General features: G+C 46.1%; 1 protein-coding gene across 3 annotated transcripts in view; it reads right to left on the minus strand.

Annotated features, from left to right (window-relative positions):
• The window catches only part of SCAP (SREBF chaperone), a 654188-nt gene that overhangs the window by 340497 nt on the left and 296428 nt on the right, over positions 1-17263 (minus strand). For all 3 annotated transcript variants that reach the window (XM_085628619.1, XM_085628621.1, XM_085628620.1), the window contains exons 5-9: positions 13217-13437; positions 7400-7505; positions 3253-3425; positions 2302-2428; positions 1570-1682 (exon numbers count right to left, since the gene is read on the minus strand). In XM_085628619.1, coding sequence (XP_085484745.1) covers positions 1570-1682; positions 2302-2428; positions 3253-3425; positions 7400-7505; positions 13217-13437 — 740 coding nt within the window. The remainder of the gene's footprint in view (positions 1-1569; positions 1683-2301; positions 2429-3252; positions 3426-7399; positions 7506-13216; positions 13438-17263) is intronic.

A 17263-nucleotide genomic window follows, 5' to 3' on the forward strand; every position in this document is an offset into this window, starting at 1 on the left:
CTTGTTTTTCTTTTTGGGAGTCTGTATAGGAATGTGTATAGCCTCTTAAAAAGTCAGTTGCCTTTTCAAGGATTGAGGCTTCGCTGGCCGAAGAATTATCTTTTTAGTTGCAGGCTGACTCTGCAAAGTTTTTTGCTTCAGATCGAGCCGTTCCTGCATAACATCGAGGATTGCGTCGGGTGGAGTTTTCGTTCCGAAGGTGTAACATTTCAGAATGTGTTGTGTGCAGTATGGTCGAAACCGAAGCCCTGTGGCCCTTGTTTTTCAGAACCAAAATGGGTGTTTGGTGCAAATCCTACTTTGAGGAGGTGGAGGCCCAGTTATAGGCCAAATTTTTAGTGTCGAGCCCGGGGCTTCCAAGTCAGTATGTCGGTGCGCACCATGGATTTTTTGCAGTGGTGGGCCATGAACAGTTTTTTCGGACAGAACAGATTTTTTGGTCTTTGGAACGCGGGTAGTTGTACTCACTGTCTGAAATTTCTGGGCCGATTCGAGACTGGTTGAATCTTGTTCCATGTCTGAACCGGAATTGGAATAGTGGATGGTTATGGATTCCTCTTGTGCAGCCGATGCCTCCTCTTCTTCCGCCTCCTGTCGACCAAATATGTCCGGTGTGTTGCCTGCGATGCATTTCTTGGCGACTGGCACATCAATAATGAAGTGTCTTTTAGGATCAAATGATCGGCAGGCCTCACAGGTGTCCTCTCGATGATCTAGCGAGAGGCATAAGTTGCACACGGAATGTTGATCGGCGTGAGGGTATTTGGAACAACACTTCGAAACAGAAAAGAACGGAGTGCGTTCCATCAGCAGCTCATTCTCCAATATGTTGCAGTTGAAAAGGCCCAGCTGGGCATGACCCGCAGGCCGTGGAAGCGTGCCGAAGAACCTGAGAGCAAATTGCTATTTGCTCAGAATGCAAGGGTAACTACGCGATCGAGACAATACAGCCAATCTAAGGGATCTACTGACAAACGGAAGGGAGCCCAAATGAGTCTCGAACCGGAGACCGAGAGATTGCATCTGAACCTGTTGGCGGGAAAATAAATCTAAGAATGGAGTCTATTCCCATGCGCAGTATCACACCAACAGGAAGGGGGTCACACAACCTCGTGATTTGAAGAAACTTCTTGGGGAAAAAAACTTGTAATCATCCGAGCCCAACACTAGAAGGCGGCACATGTGCCTCAAACATGTTTTTCTCTCAAAAGGGCATATTGCTATAATAGTCTCTGGCACTGTTGGAAACTACTTTGTGAGTGGAGTTGGCTACTGTGTAAGATGAGAACACCATCACTCACACTGTGGTTCGCCAATGGCTGAGTGGGCTGCACGAAAGCCCCATGCTGGAGTGGGCAGAATAAAAATGTGAGTAACGCAACAACAGACCAATGAATGAAGATGGCCACTTGAAAGTCCTGTAATGAAGTATGCTAGATCAGTACATATAATGTTAATAAAATCAAAAGGTCTTGGACAACATCAAACATATATTAGCCAGCCACTATTCAATCTTTGTTGTTACCCTTGTTTTTAACATTAGAGCATCTAAACAGAAAGAAAATGTACCTTGAGCGATTCTGAGCTTCACTTCCAGGTCAACTGGGGTTGACACAACAGACTTTGTGAGAACCAAGACATTCTCCAGCCCAATTACCACCACCAGATATGGAAATATCTCACTGGGGAAAGAAATAAGAAAACTGTGCTTCAGGACTATATTTCGTTCAGAACAAACAGACAAAAAAAAAAGGCCATATAACACAGAGGAACCGCATGAGAGAATAGAAGGCCTATGCACTGGTCTATCATCAGTTGCCTATATGATTGACTTATTTTTGGGAGTGGATCAAAATACCAATGTGAGAGCATACAGCTCAGTGGTTTTGGGTAAAGAACAGGATACCCAATACCAGGCTATATTGCATGCACGCACTGTCCAAAATGGAAGAGCCAGAACCCACCAGGTATGTGTTTCGTTTAATCACTGTCAAATGATTACTCTCCAGTGAAGCAATAGCTTCATTCCTGTCTTTTACTTCGATTCCTTAAATTAATGCATCCTACTATGGTTCCACCCCATTCCGGTGAGCCCACTAATTTCTGGACAAATCAGGGCCGACTTCCTACAAACACCCACATTTATATATAGACTGAACATCACTTATCATGGACACCCTCATTTCTGGAATGACAATGACACATTGCTTTCATACACCAACATTACTAGACTGTCTGACTCACTTACAGTAAATCTCCATAATACTGCAACAATAATCCAACCATTTCTCTGCTACTTACCCCCCATTGAGAGTAGGTGTCAGTCCGAAGAGTGTGCACAAGCCCACTGACATTAGCAAGGAACTCAGTACTGTCACTACCGCAGCCAGTGCCAGGCCCCATTTGGACTTAACCAAGTCAATTTTACCTAGAACAAAAAAAACAGAGAAATTCTCTGTAAAAGTGAACTGTCTCTATTTCACTACTTCTCTCTGTTCGCAGACAGTAATGGTAAAAGAACAGGGGCTGAATCCGAATAGGGCATGTTTTGTTGATTTGCAGGCTGCCTTATTTGATATTGGAGAAAAGTTGCATGCTGCTCCACCACAAGACCAGACATCTGACCTGGCATTCACTGATGAACACATTGTCTGACCCATCACAAATCTCTTGCTCTATCAGTTCTATCACCTACCCAAAAACTAAGCGAAACAGACAAAATGGCATTATTACGGACCGTATAAATATGCAGATATAGTTATTTATAAACTAAGCTTGAGGCATGGTACTAGGGCACATCTTAGGGTACTATACATCTAGTTCCTATACAACAGTAGGGGCAGGCTGACCTCACAGCTGAATAACATGGATAAAGCACTGCAGCTCAGTGTGTTACTGAACACTGCCAACATTACTGGGCAGGAGGTTTAAACCAAAAACAGACATTATGCAGGACTTATTGGACATTTTTGCTGAACTCTTGTGACAATCCAAGACTGTCTACAGGCAATGTATTAAACATGGCATATATATGCCACTTTCAAGGAGTCAAACAACTGAGTTCCAAAAATACAAATTGACATTAGAACCTGGTGATGGAGAACCTCATGTGACAAATCTTAGTACCTGCTTCAGCGAGATGGAAGCTCTAGTTCACTGAGGACATTTATCCCTCTGGAACACAGAGTTTTCCAATTCTTGATGCAAGGGGGCACATCTTTACAGCTCCATTCCCCAAAAAGTAAAACTTACGTGTGGAGAAGTAAATATAGGCGAAGAGGATGATGTAAGTAGTAACCAGAGGGATCAGTTCAGCAATGCCAATTTCCTCTTTGAAGTGCACATGCGTGATATGCTGAGCCTTCAGGGTACAGTTGGTTCCAGGGTAAAGGTGCTTCAATCGAGACCGTAGGCTACTTAGGAACCTAGTTTCAAACACACAAGACAAAGCACAACATTAGAAATCTTGACCTGGTGCAAGTAAAGAGAGCATAACCCGATTGAAACATCTATCTCAGGCTGTTAGAAAATAGCACGGCATCCCCATCCCCAAGTGTCTTTAGAAAGCTCAAAGATAACTGTGATGTTTGTCTAGCTGAAAGGCACAATGGAAGACCAGATACATATACTTAGAACTCAGAATGTATTAATTCATATTTATATTTTGCAAAGTACTTTGAGATGTATTGCCACTTAGAAGCGCTAATAATCAGTTTAAACTGTGCTGTCTGGAAACATTGATTGAAGTTTATCAGGATGGGGGCTTAAGCAAGCAAATCTTCCAGATTCCATCAGTGGAGGGGGGAAAACTAAGCAAGGCAGGGCCCTTTCCCTTGCTGTAGTGAGCAGAGGCAGAGGTAATCCCAATGTACTACTATAAGGAAGGGAAGTCCTCTTTCAAAAAGGCTAGTTTAACGTTTTTTTAAAAAAGAAAAGCCAAATTAGGTTGATTTATAATATTTAAGTGCTTAAAGTTCCTGAGTGAGTGCAAATACACTAATATTGTGCCTCTGCTACTTCAAGTTTACCTACGGCAAAGCTACGGCAAAGACTGTCTACATCTTCCCAATGGACTGCACTTACAAACTATTTGCCCAGAAATAGTAGATGGCTTGCACGTCCATCTGCGGAAAATAATTCTAAATTCTAGGTCTACATACAAAAGTGTGTCCGTAAAAGGGCACCCATTTTTGTAGTCAATTTATTGGAGCAGACCTCATTTTCTCTCTTCCCTTGTGACCATGTTTGTAAAAAGAAAGAACATCCAGTATCTGATAATCTGCTTCCCAGGATGTGGTCTATGTGTGCAGAGAGGAGTTTGAGAGTGAAATTGAAGTCAATTCTACACCAAACAGAGCTCAGCCTCAAATGAATTGCACAACCTCGAAATGATCATGACCTTGACAAGGCCACAACCTCGATATAGCACTGGTGACTAATTTGCTAGATCAGAAGTAACAATTACAAACTCCTGAGCTCAATATCAAGGCAGGTCAAAGCAGAGACCATTTTATCTCATTGGCTGTGTGCGTTAAAGTGTTTGTTGCCAACATCTGGCATGACATCCAAATCTCGAATTTAGGAAAAGCAGCTTGATATCAGCTCGGCATGCTCTTGCTTCACTCTTCTTGCTCAAGCACCTTATGCAAACACTCTTTTTCTTCAATGCCTTTGACTATCTTGTCAGCTGAGTTTTAGCTTCCATAAACATTCTCATGTTATTTGAACTAAGAGGTAAATGTCCGCAGTGGAGGTACTCCAGACAGCAAGGATCAGAGATTGAAGGACTTGATGGTGAACAATACTGTTCATGACGCACTTTAGAGCCAATCTGCATGACAAGGTCATGTGTGGCTCCTAATTTAAGCACAGCAGGAATACAATTGAGAGACAATGACAAAAATGCTTCACTGACTCAACTGAAGGGCATTCCCTGTGGAGTTCCACACAAAACTAGTTATTGACAAACCATTTGTGAACTTGTGAAATTTATCCTTAAGGTGTGCGTTACATTTTCTAAACCCGAGACATGGATCTACATCATAAACTGACTTTAAGCTAGCAGCCAATGCAACGTATCGAACCTCTTCTGAGAGGGCCCTGGATCTTCTACCTCCTTGTATGTTGAGATAGGACATGAGGGTCAGCTTGTCTGTCTCCACCAGCATGGTTTTTGAGGTTATAAAGTAACGAAACACACGAAGTCTATGATTACCACCTCGGTCCTAGCATTTCGATATTTCATCTTTATTTTCAGACTCCTTGGATGGTCAAGCGACCTATTTGTGCTCCTCATCCAGTAAGTCTATTAATATTGATTTAAAAGAATTCCTTTCAGAAAAGAAACCCCCATGAACCATTCTTTGTCTGAAGCCACCAATGGGAAGACTGGAGAATGCTAAAAGTTAGCATTAGCCATGCCATCTAAATGCCAAATCTTGGCACAACTGATCTCCAAGACATTCCCAAAGAGGACCTGGATACAGCCACACAAGGTACTATGAAAATGCAGGATACCGTGAATTGCAGAACGGTAGATATCTGGCTGGCTGTAAAATGAGGACTCTTATAGATGCAATAAGCAGGCACGTCTGAAAGATACAAAATAGTTTCCCCTATGAAGGAGTTTACTCTGCACTAAGTCTTCATACATTCCCTTTTTATCTTTCCCAGCCCACTGACTTAAGCCTCTCTGTATTTACTTGCATGACTTCACTATCCGAGTTTGAATCCAATAAAATATAGTGCTCAAGAATGGTACTATGTGTGAGCCACTGGTTTTCAAGTCTTTACACTATAAGATGGTAAAAATTCCATGACAACATTTATTGGTAGATGAGTTTGCAATATCCTTTAACATGCAGATTATCTGGTTAGTCACTACATGTCCTTGAGCAAGTCTTCAGCCAGGTGGTCAAGGAGTGTTATGTGGACCCATCCCCATACCCACCACTGTGGTGGAATTTGCAGCTTGCAAGGAAACAGCCAAGGTGATGCAAACTTTCTTCCGTATGGCATCCACTCTTCCAGCTCTCTCTCTTTTGTGAAGTTATGAACAATATGAAGAATGGGTTACTCTTATCCACCCAACGCAATTGGCAATGAGGTTGAGGGGTGTTCCTAAGTAAAATCTGATTATGAAGTCCAATAAGCTTTTGAGATTTTGTAGGAATCAGTAAAAATGCCATTTGGGGTTCCAATGGTCCAGAAACCAAAATCACCAGCGGTAGGGACTCCAGGGACTCGGATATGATATTGTTCTAGGCTGATGAGTAGACATAGGTCGTTGAGCATAGCTCTGACGTGACTGTAAAAGCAGTGAAGCTGTCCACTGTAGAGGTTCTCTAAAGGTTTGAACCAGGCAATGTTGCAGAGAAAGCACTCCGGTGAAACATTTAGAAAACCTCTCCAAATGAAACCATGAAGATGAAAAGCTATGAAGCCTGCCTGCATGCATGTAGTCTTACTTTACAAGGCCATTTGGTGAAATTCTTCTCGCCCTGAAATGTGACCTCACTGCTTGGATCTAGGTAACATCTGGCATCTCCGTTTCAAGCCTAGAACATTGTCTGGGCTCAGCAGGAGAATCCTTAGCTCGAGGCTCAGTATGTGCTGGAAAAAGCCATAGATCATCTGAGGATGCTCTGCAACCTCTGACACGTTTTCTGCAGTGTTGATTGGTGGTTCAGGGAGATGTTCTTGATGACAAGTGAACTCGTAACACCAAACATGTCAGTCTTCTTCCCTATAGTGGGAGTGGGGAGGCAATACTAGACTGTAGAAAGTATACGTAAGCCAGAAACCAAAGAACGTTTCTTTTGAGTACTATTGTTATATTTAGATGATTGTTCCTTCTGTATCTCACTGTTTTGTAGAATGCTGTAGTGCACAGCTATTCAAGAACAAATTTTAACTTAATCTGCATAGGTATGCAAACAGGTTACTCACTTAAGAGACACTACGTCTGGCCAAACTGTGAAGCTCAAATCATATGCCTGAATAAAGAATTTGTGGCCACGGTATATGTTTTAATGTCAAGGACTTTTTACCAAAATGTCACACTAAAACGTTTGGTGTTTGACAAGGTGTCCTCACTTTCATGATATTCTTGCCCCTTGTTGGTAGTGTCAGGAGTCAAGTATTTCTTAGTATTTATGTATAGGGCCTTTAGAAATATAGCAGGACATCCTTTAGGGCCAGACACACAAATCAATGACAAATTTGTGCAGCATAACATCTGGGATTTCAACCTGCAGTACTCATTGGAAAACAGACATTTAAACAGGCTAGGAAACTGCATGGGCAACCAGCTAGGAGCTCTTCGAGACATTGAGAAATCTCAGCCTTGAAAACTACAGAATACCGAATGACACCTTACGCCATCCAGCAGACAACTTACTTGGAGTCATAGTGCCGTAGTCCTATGGTGACGGTGTAGGACACAATCCGTTTGCGGTTGTACAGACTCACACCACTCTGCTTCCCTGGTACACCAAAGAGTAGGTCTGAAAACACAGAATGAACAAAAAAGGCTTTAGCTATGCCTACAAATTGAATTCCACCTTGGACACCAAAATATTCTAGTCTGGGAGTCACAGATACACCAAATGTCTGCTCGGAGTGCAAATCGTCAAATGTGATTTATTCTATCAAATGTCTATATAATTTTTTTTACATTGGTCAGAGCATTAAATAGTTAAACGGAGGTTTTGCCAACAGATAAATCTATTAATTATTAGAGAACACTTTTGGGGGGAAACCCCAAGCAGTGGAATTTGGGGCGTTATGTACGAAGGTTCTAGCAATGGCAAACCCTCTGAATTGATCAACTTTGAGGGTTTGCAAGCGCTAAAACCCGTTGTGCAATGTACTAGGCTCATTTAATGATTTGGTAAAGGTTTTTCAAATCACTAAATGGGTTTTGGAAACCATTACAAATGGGTATCTGAAGGAGTGTGTTAAAGGCATCCCTTCCAAATACAGATTCCTTAGAATATGCATGAATGTACCGAAATCTGGTTGCAAAACATTATCTTACCACCACCTCAAAGAGGTGGTACCCCGTTCGAACATGAGAAGATGTTCCCAAGGGACCGCTTTCCTTTTCAAAACGTTTTTAAGAGTATACAATGGTCCTTAAGACCACTGACGACTGAAAAAAAAGTTTGTTAAACATTTTTTTTTTAACTCATCTTGTTTTCCTTCAGGAAAATTAGGCGCATTAAAATGAAAAGCTTTATCACAGACTTGCTGTTCCGCTGGCTTCAGCAGGCCACCATCCCTGTGATTGTAGCCAATCGTAGTGGGTCGCCATTTGCAAGCTACCTGAATAATATTAACAAAGAAGGTTGATTTGTGACCGACTACAATTCTGGATTTTGTGAACTGATTTATTAGTCCATTACAAAGTTAGAAACGACGCAAAATACAACACTAGGAGTTGGTGCGCGAATTGCAACAGATTTTACAGAATGCATTTATAGTACATGAGGCTTTTGGTCCAATGAGGCTGCTGAATGGGCCAGTATCACACTGACATTAGTGCACATGCAACACCTGACCTAACAAACATTATTTTTGAAGAAATTGTCAAACTACGAAGCTACGATCTCATGAGTCAGTGAATGCTCTGAAAATAATCCTTGTATTCAGTGGATAGGATAACATTGTGTTAAACTAAGATGGTTTTCAGGAAGTGTTTTCAAACTGGTTGTGTATTCCGCATTAGGAAATGCTGACAGTGAATGATTGTCATTTGTTGTAACTAATGTATTGCTCCATAAGGTCTGTATAATCCTCATGAACGCATGGAATAATGAATTAAATAATGAATCTGTAAAGTAAGCTTCTCCGGGTGCTGTCAACACTCTCTAAGAGGCTTGCTTGTACATCCTGGCTATAACTGATGCTTTTCCATGGCGCCCTTGTGAGTGCTTATTGTTGATTATTGGTTTACCATCTATTTGTAGCTATTTCTAGAAATGCTTAGTGCATGGAACCCCTGTGATTAATTTGAAAAGACTTTAAAGTGAATCCGTGGAAACAGCCATCCTTGAACACCATCGTTACCCATGTGGGATGTGCACTATTGTCTTTTAATCCGGTTTGGGCGTGGCATCAGGTGGAGAGCCCTACAGTGTAGGCCAATATTTGGGAGTACTGTAGACAGTCTGCCAGGGGAGGTCTCTGATGCATATGCTAAAAACTAGGGGCATCCTGCAAAGAGGCAGATGGCTCAGGTTGCTGTAGAGAATTTGCTGCTGCTATTGGTCAAAGAGCCAGGTCTTGAGTTGTCTCCTGAAGGTCAGCAGGTCTTCGGTTTGTCGCAGGTAGAGGGGGAGGGTGTTCCAGGTCCTGGCGGCGCGATGGGAGAAGGATCTGCCTCCGGAAGTTGTTCTCCGGATGCGCGGGACCGTGGCCAGGGCGTGGTCAGCGGAATGGAGTTTCCTGTTGGGTACGTAGAAGGAGAGTCGATTGTTGAGATAGGCTGGTCCGGTCTTGTGGAGTGCCTTGTGTGTGTGGATTAGGAGCTTGAAGGAGATTCTCCCGTCGACGGGGAGCCAGTGTAGGTTCCTCAGGTGGGGGGTGATGTGGTCGCGGCGCGGGACGTCGAGGATCAGGCGTGCAGAGGCGTTCTGGATTCTCTGCAGTCTGTTGATGAGCTTGGACGAGGCTCCGGCGTAGAGGGCGTTTCCGTAGTCGAGTCTGCTGCTGACTAGAGCCTGGGTGACTGTTTTCCTTTTGTTTGTCGGGATCCATCTGTAGATCTTGCGGAGCATGGGGAGGGTGTTGAAGCAGGTGGAGGAGACTGCGTTGACTTGTTTGGTCATGGAGAGTTTCGAGTCGAGGATGACTCCCAGGTTGCGTGCGTGGTCGGTGGGGGCCGGGGGGTACCCCAGTGACGTGGGCCACCAAGAGTCGTCCCATGCGGAGGGGTTGGACCCGAGGATGAGGATCTCTGTCTTGTCTGTGTTCAGTTTGAGGCGGCTATCCTCCATCCAGTCTGCGACGGCCTTCATTCCCTGGTGGAGGTTGGATTTGGCGGTGAGGGGGTCCTTGGTGAGGGAGAGGATCAGCTGAGTGTTGTCGGCGTAGGAGATTATGTTGAGGTCGTGCTGTCGGACGATGCGTGCTAGTGGTGCCATGTAGACGTTGAACAGCATCGGGCTGAGGGAAGATCCTTGAGGGATGCCGCAGATGATCTCGGAGGCATCGGATCGGAACGGGGGGAGGCGGACTCTCTGAGTTCTGCCGGAGAGGAGAGAGGTGGTCCAGTCACAGGGCCTTGTCTCGGATCCCTGCTTCGTTGAGGCGCGTGCGTAGTGTGCGGTGGCAGACCGTGTCGAAGGCGGCGGAGAGGTCCAGGTGGATGAGGGCCGCCGTCTCGCCATTGTCGAGCAGGATCCTGATGTCGTCTGTGGCGGCGATGAGGGCGGTCTCGGTGCTGTGGTTACTGCGGAATCCTGATTGGGACGGGTCCAGGATGTTGTTGTCTTCGAGGTGACGGGTGAGCTGGGTGTTAACTATCTTCTCGATGACCTTTGCTGGGAATGGAAGCAGGGAGATGGGTCGGAAGTTCTTGAGGTCGCTCGGATCCGCCTTGGGTTTCTTCAGTAGGGCGTTGATCTCTGCGTGCTTCCAGTTCTCAGGGAAGGTGGCGGTCTTGAAGGAGAGGTTGATGATTTTGTGCAGGTGGGGTGCGATGGAGTTGCTGGCTGTGTTGAAGATGTGGTGCGGGAGAGGGTCGGACGGGGATCCGGAGTGGATTGTTCCCATGGTCTTGATTGTGTCCTCGATGCTCACGTTGGCCCAGGTTGTCAGGGTGTCGTGGGCAGTGGGTTCGGTGCGGCGAGGTCTGCAGGGGTCGTCCGGGGTCTGAAACTGTCATGGATGTCGTTGATTTTCCGGTGGAAGAAGGTGGCGAGGGAGTCGCACAGGGCTTGCGATGGTGGGATGTCGTTGGCGTTGGAGCTGGGGTTGGAGAGTTCCTTCACGATGGTGAAGAGCTCCTTGCTGTTGTGTGCGCTGTTGTCAAGGCGGTCTGTGAAGGAGGTCCTTTTGGCGGTCCTGATGAGGTGGTGGTGGTTGCGGATGGCGTCTTTGTGAGCAGCGCGGCTGTCTGGTGTCTTGTCCCTGTGCCATATGTTTTCCAGTTTCCGGCAGGTGCGTTTTGAGTTGAGGAGTTCCGGGGTGAACCAGCTGACTCTTCTGCTGGTGTCTCTGTTGGTGGGATTTTTCAGCGGGGCTACGGTGTTTGCGCAGTCGTTCATCCAGCGTTCGAGGGTGAGTGGACCCTCATCGGGGTTGGTGGGGTTAGTCGGAGGGTTGAGTGCGAGGCTTGTCTGTAGTTGTTCTTGGGTGACTTTGCCCCAGCAGCTGCGGGGGGTCTGTAGTGTGCGGTGGTGTGTGAGGGATTTTCGGAAGGAGAAGTGGATGCAGTGGTGGTCTGTCCAGGTGAGTTCGGAGGCATGGCTGAAGGTGACGTGGGGGCTGGAGGAGAAGATGGCATCTAGCGTGTGGCCGGCGATGTGGGTCGGCGTCGTGACAAGCTGTTTCAGTCCGAGGTTGTCAATCAGGGTGGAGGAGTTGTTGCCGTTGTTGTTCTCCAGGTGATAGATCAGGTCTCGGAGGAGAATGTAGTCGGTGGAGGTCAGCGCGTGCGTGCTGATGAGGTCGGCGTTGGAGTCGCAGAATTGAGGTCGGGGTCTTGGCGGTCTGTAGACGAGGGTGCCTCTTAGGGTGGTCTTGGGGTCCATGTGGATCTGGAAGTGCATGTGTTCGGCGGTGCTGAGGGGGTCATTGGTGTTTGTTGAGACCCTGATGGTGTTTTTGTGGACGATGGCGATTCCTCCTCCGGCCCTGTTGGTGCGGTCTCTGCGGGTGATCTTGTACCCGTCTGGGATGGCTATGGCGATGTCTGGCGAGGAAGTTTCGTTCATCCAGGTCTCGGTCAGGGAGGCGACGTCCGGTGATGTGGAGTCGAGTAGGTCCCAGAGTTCGACGGCGTGTTTGTGTGCGGAGCGGTTGTTGATCAGGATGCATCTAAGCTGGTTGGGTTCCGTCGTGTCAGGCGTCTTGGCGCTTTCGCGGCAGGAGAAGCTGCAGTTCTGGCAGGTGAAGGGTCCGTGGGTGCGCCTCGGGGCGGCCTTGCAGCAGGTGTGGGTCCTTTCTGGGTTGAGAGCGACAAGGGTGTTGGCGTCGTAGCAGAGGCAGCGGTCCTCGTGGCTGCTGCGGGGGCCAGGGTTTCTGGCGCTGGACGCGGACATGCGCAGACGGGCTTGCCTTAGGCGTGCCTATATGGGGAGGGAGGAGCAGCTGGGAGGCGGGAGGCGAGGGATGGGTGGAGCGAATGGGCGTGGAGGGGGTGGGCCGCAGGGGAGGCGGTGGGGACGTGGGGAAAGGAGACCGGCGCGGGGCACGGACTTGAGGAGGGGGCACAGAATACGAAAAAAGCACAAAATCAGAGGGGCACAGAATATGAAAAAAGCACAAAATCAGAGGGGCACAGAAGTACGAGAAGCACAAAATCAGAGGGGCACAGAAGTCAGTGGTACAGAATATAAGGGGGCACACTGGCGAGGGGTACGGAATCAGAAGGGGGCACGGAGGCGAGCGGGGGGCAGTGGGGCACAGAAGAAGGAGCGGGCAGACAGGCAATGCAAGCAACAGGCACAGCGGAAACGAACCTTAGGCCACCACTGGCCACCAGAGATGAGGCGCAGGTGGGAGCCTGCGGGTGGTGGAGGGCCTCGATATCACCGGCGGCAGCAGAGGCAGCGGGGGTGACGGCGGAGCTGCAGCAGGGGGGGAGCGACCTACCAGGAAGGTCAAGGGTCGCCTTTGGTTAGAGGCCCTCGCCTTTCAGTATGGCTAACACTCAGTGTTTTGGGCTTATGTAGGCTTGAAAGAGAATAATTCTAATGTACACCTGGGCAAGGGCAGTGTTAGAAATAGCATTAGGAATGAATCTGGCAGAATATGGGATTTGATGTTAGCGTCCCTCTTAACTTGTACAAGGCATGGGTGTAAAGTGCGTTTGTGGTTAGTACTGCAATTGGTCTCATGGTCAGCATTACACTGCACACAAGTTGAGGTGATGCACCCCTCCCTGTTTAGCATTTTCAGAGTGCAAAGCATCAGACTCCATGTTACTTGTTAGTGACATTGTGCTCTTTCTTGGTCTTTGCATTGGAGTTGCATGCTGGTAACTGCCTACCTTTCAGTGTAGCCGACGTGTGCAGCGTCTTCGGCTCATGCTGGTGTATGGTACGTATGAGGTCTGGGTCAGCAGTGAATCGCTCGCGGTCATTCTGCCAGAAGTTTCCAGGGGACAGCAGCAAGCAGCCATGCTCTGGCAAGAGGTTCCGCAGCTTCTTTAATCCCGGCTGTAGGTCTGTGATCTGCAAGCACACGTCCTCTAGACTACGGATCCCAGAGCTGAGGGTGGGGAGGAAATTCAATAGACCGTTAATTATTTATTGGGTTCTAGTGAGGGAATAATTACCAAACAGAAAGAGTGACGGATGTAAAATCACCTTTATTGCATTTTATTTAAACTTTTTGTACAAAGAACATGACAGCGCAGGACTCATAACACAAACTCTTATCCAAGCCTCTCATCATTTTTACTTCCAAAACCAGCCAACCAATTTAATTTTCATCTTCATTGCTCTATATCTAGTGCCAGTAGAAGAACCCCTACTGATGTCCTGCCAGGAAGAAGCAGTGCTTACTTCCTTCTGGCAGAGTCAAAACTATAAGAATTGTCCAGTAAGGTACAGGTGACAACTATTAGAGCATACCAAAAGAGTCCAACTCAGAGACCCTTTTCGTTATCCTAGTTGTACAGGATTTTCTGGAGGGTCTAAATAAAGTTTTCCCTCCAGCTTAGAATACTCTTCCGCTTGAGTCAATACATACAGTTATAATGCAGCAGCTTTCTTGGAAAAATCTTTATTATGTTTGCACAAAGAGTCAATGAGCTTTAGGTCTTAGCTCTTGCACAGAGGTCTTCAAACATTTTGCTCTGAGCCACTCAATGAATATGTTTTGAAGTTTGGCCCCCCCTCCAAAACTTTATGGCGGGACTTGGGGGAGCAGAAGAAGCAGAGCTGAGTGCAGGGTAGGAGCAGGGCTGAGTGGATGGCCGGGCACTTATAAGATCATTTCAGAGGTACTTTTTCTGTAGCTCATAATGAACACAAAATGTGACACATCAAAACCAGAAATTGACCAAAAAACATTCCTCCTCACAATTGTGGCGTGCCAATTCAAGTTGTGAGCCCTCACATTCCTGGACCAAATGCAACTGCTCCTGCTGCATCGACAGCTTCTGCCCTGAGTAGTGGCTGTCTGCTCTGCCTGTGTCACCCTTTCCCTACCAGGTTTAGCCATTTATATTATTTATTTATAAAGTTTTATATAGCGCGAACTTGACCCTAGAGGGTATCAGAGCGCTTTACAGATTAGTTAAATAAGTAGAAAATAGATAACCAAGAAACAAACAATGACGATACATGTCGGTTGCAATCAGGAGTGGGACAGTGAGTTATAAACCAGTACTTAGACGGCGTGCAAGCCCTGGTTGGAGAACAGCTGGTCAGATCAGTATCCAGAGAATGAGCTTGTGGGTTCAGGGTAGAGATTTATTCATTAAAAGCAGTTTGACTTCTGTTTTTTAATGAAGTGATTAAAGGGATCAGTCTGATTTCAGGGGGCAGGGAGTTCCAGATTCTAGGGGTCAATCCGGAAAAGGCTCGGTTGTAGGTTTTCTTTTTTCCAAATTTATGAGTTTTCAACACTAAAGTGCTGGTGCTTCTAGATGATCTGCCACCGCCTGATAGTTTGTGGTCCATGCAAGCAATTTTCATCTGAATCCTTGCCTCATAAGGGAGCCAGTTTAGTGCCTTCAGATCGGAAGTGATGTGGCTGTACCTTTTTGATCCAGTGATAAGCCTTGCAGCAGAATTAAGGGATGCTCTTAGTGGAGCCAACTTGGATCTTGGCACACCACTTAGGGTAGAAACTTCCATATTCTAATCTGGGGATAACTGGCGCTTGCACTGCTGATTTAAGGTCGTCGCAGGGGAGGAAGGGTTTTATTTTTTTAAGAGTACTCATTTGAGAGTTTGCTCCTCTGGTGACTGAGCTGATGTGCTCCTGCATGTTGAGATTCTTGTCAAGTGTAATTCCTAGTGATCTTGAGGAATCTATAATGTGAGGAGGTGTTTCATCCAATCTTTGATGTCGAGGGATCTTTTTGGTGGGGCAATTAAGAGGAATTCGGTTTTGAGTGAGTAGAGTTCAAGGTGGTTTCTGGTTAGCCAGTTTTGGGTATTTGGGAGAGTTGTGTTGAGTAGACGGATATCCTCAGGGGAGGAGATTTTAAGGTATAGTTTTGTGTCGTCTGCATACATGTGGTATTGTACATTGGAAAATTTCTGAATTTCGGTTAGAGGCTCCATGAACGGTTTAAAGAGAGTAGGTGATAAGGTGGACACCTGGGTGACCCCTAAAGTGACACGAGTGGTAGTGGGCAAGGATTGGTTACCTTAATTCTTTGAGTTCTGTTGTGTAGAAATTAGGCAAACCAGTTTAGGACAACCCCTGATAATCCCATTCTGTGTTCAAGTAATTCAAGGAGGCTGTCATGTTTGACCGTGTCGAAGGCTGAGGATATGTCTAGGAGGATTAGAAGGCAAGATTTGTTCTGATCTAGCATTTTAAGTGCGTCATCAACTATGTGGGTAAGGACTGTTTCCGTGCTGTGACCCGGACGGAAACCAGATTGGAATTGGTCAATAAGGTGGAACTGATCAATGTGATTACATAGCTGGGTATGTACGCATTTCTCATGGAGCCTTGCTAGAGAGGGAATGGTGGAGATGGGACCAAAGTTATTGGGGTTCGTATGATCCGCTGTGGTTATTTTTTTAGAATGGGGGTTACCTGCCCTGATTTTAGGCAGTGTGGTAAAGCCCCTTGGAGTAGTGAAAGCATTCACTATCTTAGTCCAGAGAGGGAGTAAAGAGGTTTTAATCTCATCGAAGATGTTAGCTGGTAGAGGGTCGCAGAAGTGGTTTGATGGTTTAAGTGTTGTTAAGATATTAAGAATGGCATTGTCATCAAAGGTTTTGAAAGTGTCCCACGACGAGTTGTTTTTGAGGGAGAGTCCATGTAGGTCTGGGTGCTGAACAATCATACGCTGGCCTGGGCTATTCGGTGGTATCATCGGGAGGAGCTCAATTGCTGTTTGGAGATCACTTTCAATCTTTTTAGACTTTTCAAGAAAGAAGGAGGCAAATATGTTGCAGTTTGGCAGCGGAAGGGATCCCATTGTGCAGGGATTAGGTTTTTGAGTAGATTAATGTTTGATAATTTTCAACAGTTTTCTTGGACGATTTTTGGCTTTGTCTAGTTGAACTCTGAAGAAATTTGCTTTGGAGTTTCTGATGTGAATATTGTAGGTGTTCCTCAGTGATCGCAGGTGCTTGAGGTGTTCTAGGGACGGCGAGGATCTACACTCTTGTTGGGCTAGTCTCAAATTGCGTCTTTCTTCATTTAGGCTCCCGTTATACTATGGTTTGGAGTCTCTAGTGGACAGTCTTTTTAGCTGTAAGGGCGCAACTGTATCAAGAATGGTCGTTCCAATGTACTGGTAATCTCAATGTACTGGTAATGCAGTGGCCAGGACGTCCACCACTGTTTCCCAGATGCCTTGCATCTGCCAGACTCTAAGTTATCCCATTAATCCTCCACCAATGTAATTGGGGATAGAATATATGCTTTGCACTCATGACTGAGCAATTTTGCACTGATGACTAGGCATTGACCAATGCGAAATGTAATTTTCAATTGGTACACAAGTCATTCTTGCAGTGAATCGTCATTTCAAATACTATTTTCACTTGCCAATTAGGGCTCTATTACGAGTCTGGCAGTCCACTGACATGCCAGACTCGTGGGAGCGCAGCAGTGGCGGTCTTCCGTCTGCCCTATTACAATTAGCCATCATTCCAATCTTGAAACTGACTCCGTCCCTTTAAAATAAAATAAACTCACATGTTATACCAGCCTCTTTACAGCAAGGATGCCCTTAGCCCTAATGCTAGCAGGGAAAGAGCCCCCATGCCACCTTTGTAAAGTAAGACCGTTCTAATTATAATGCAGAGGGCTACTCACACCAGCGACAACAGCCACTGCACCAGCTGAGCCTGCCTTGCGAAGCTGGCAGTTTCCTCTGCCTCTTACTGAAAACATGGGC

Source organism: Triturus cristatus, chromosome 10 (genome assembly GCF_964204655.1).
Source record: "Triturus cristatus chromosome 10, aTriCri1.1, whole genome shotgun sequence".
NCBI lineage: Eukaryota > Metazoa > Chordata > Amphibia > Caudata > Salamandridae > Triturus > Triturus cristatus.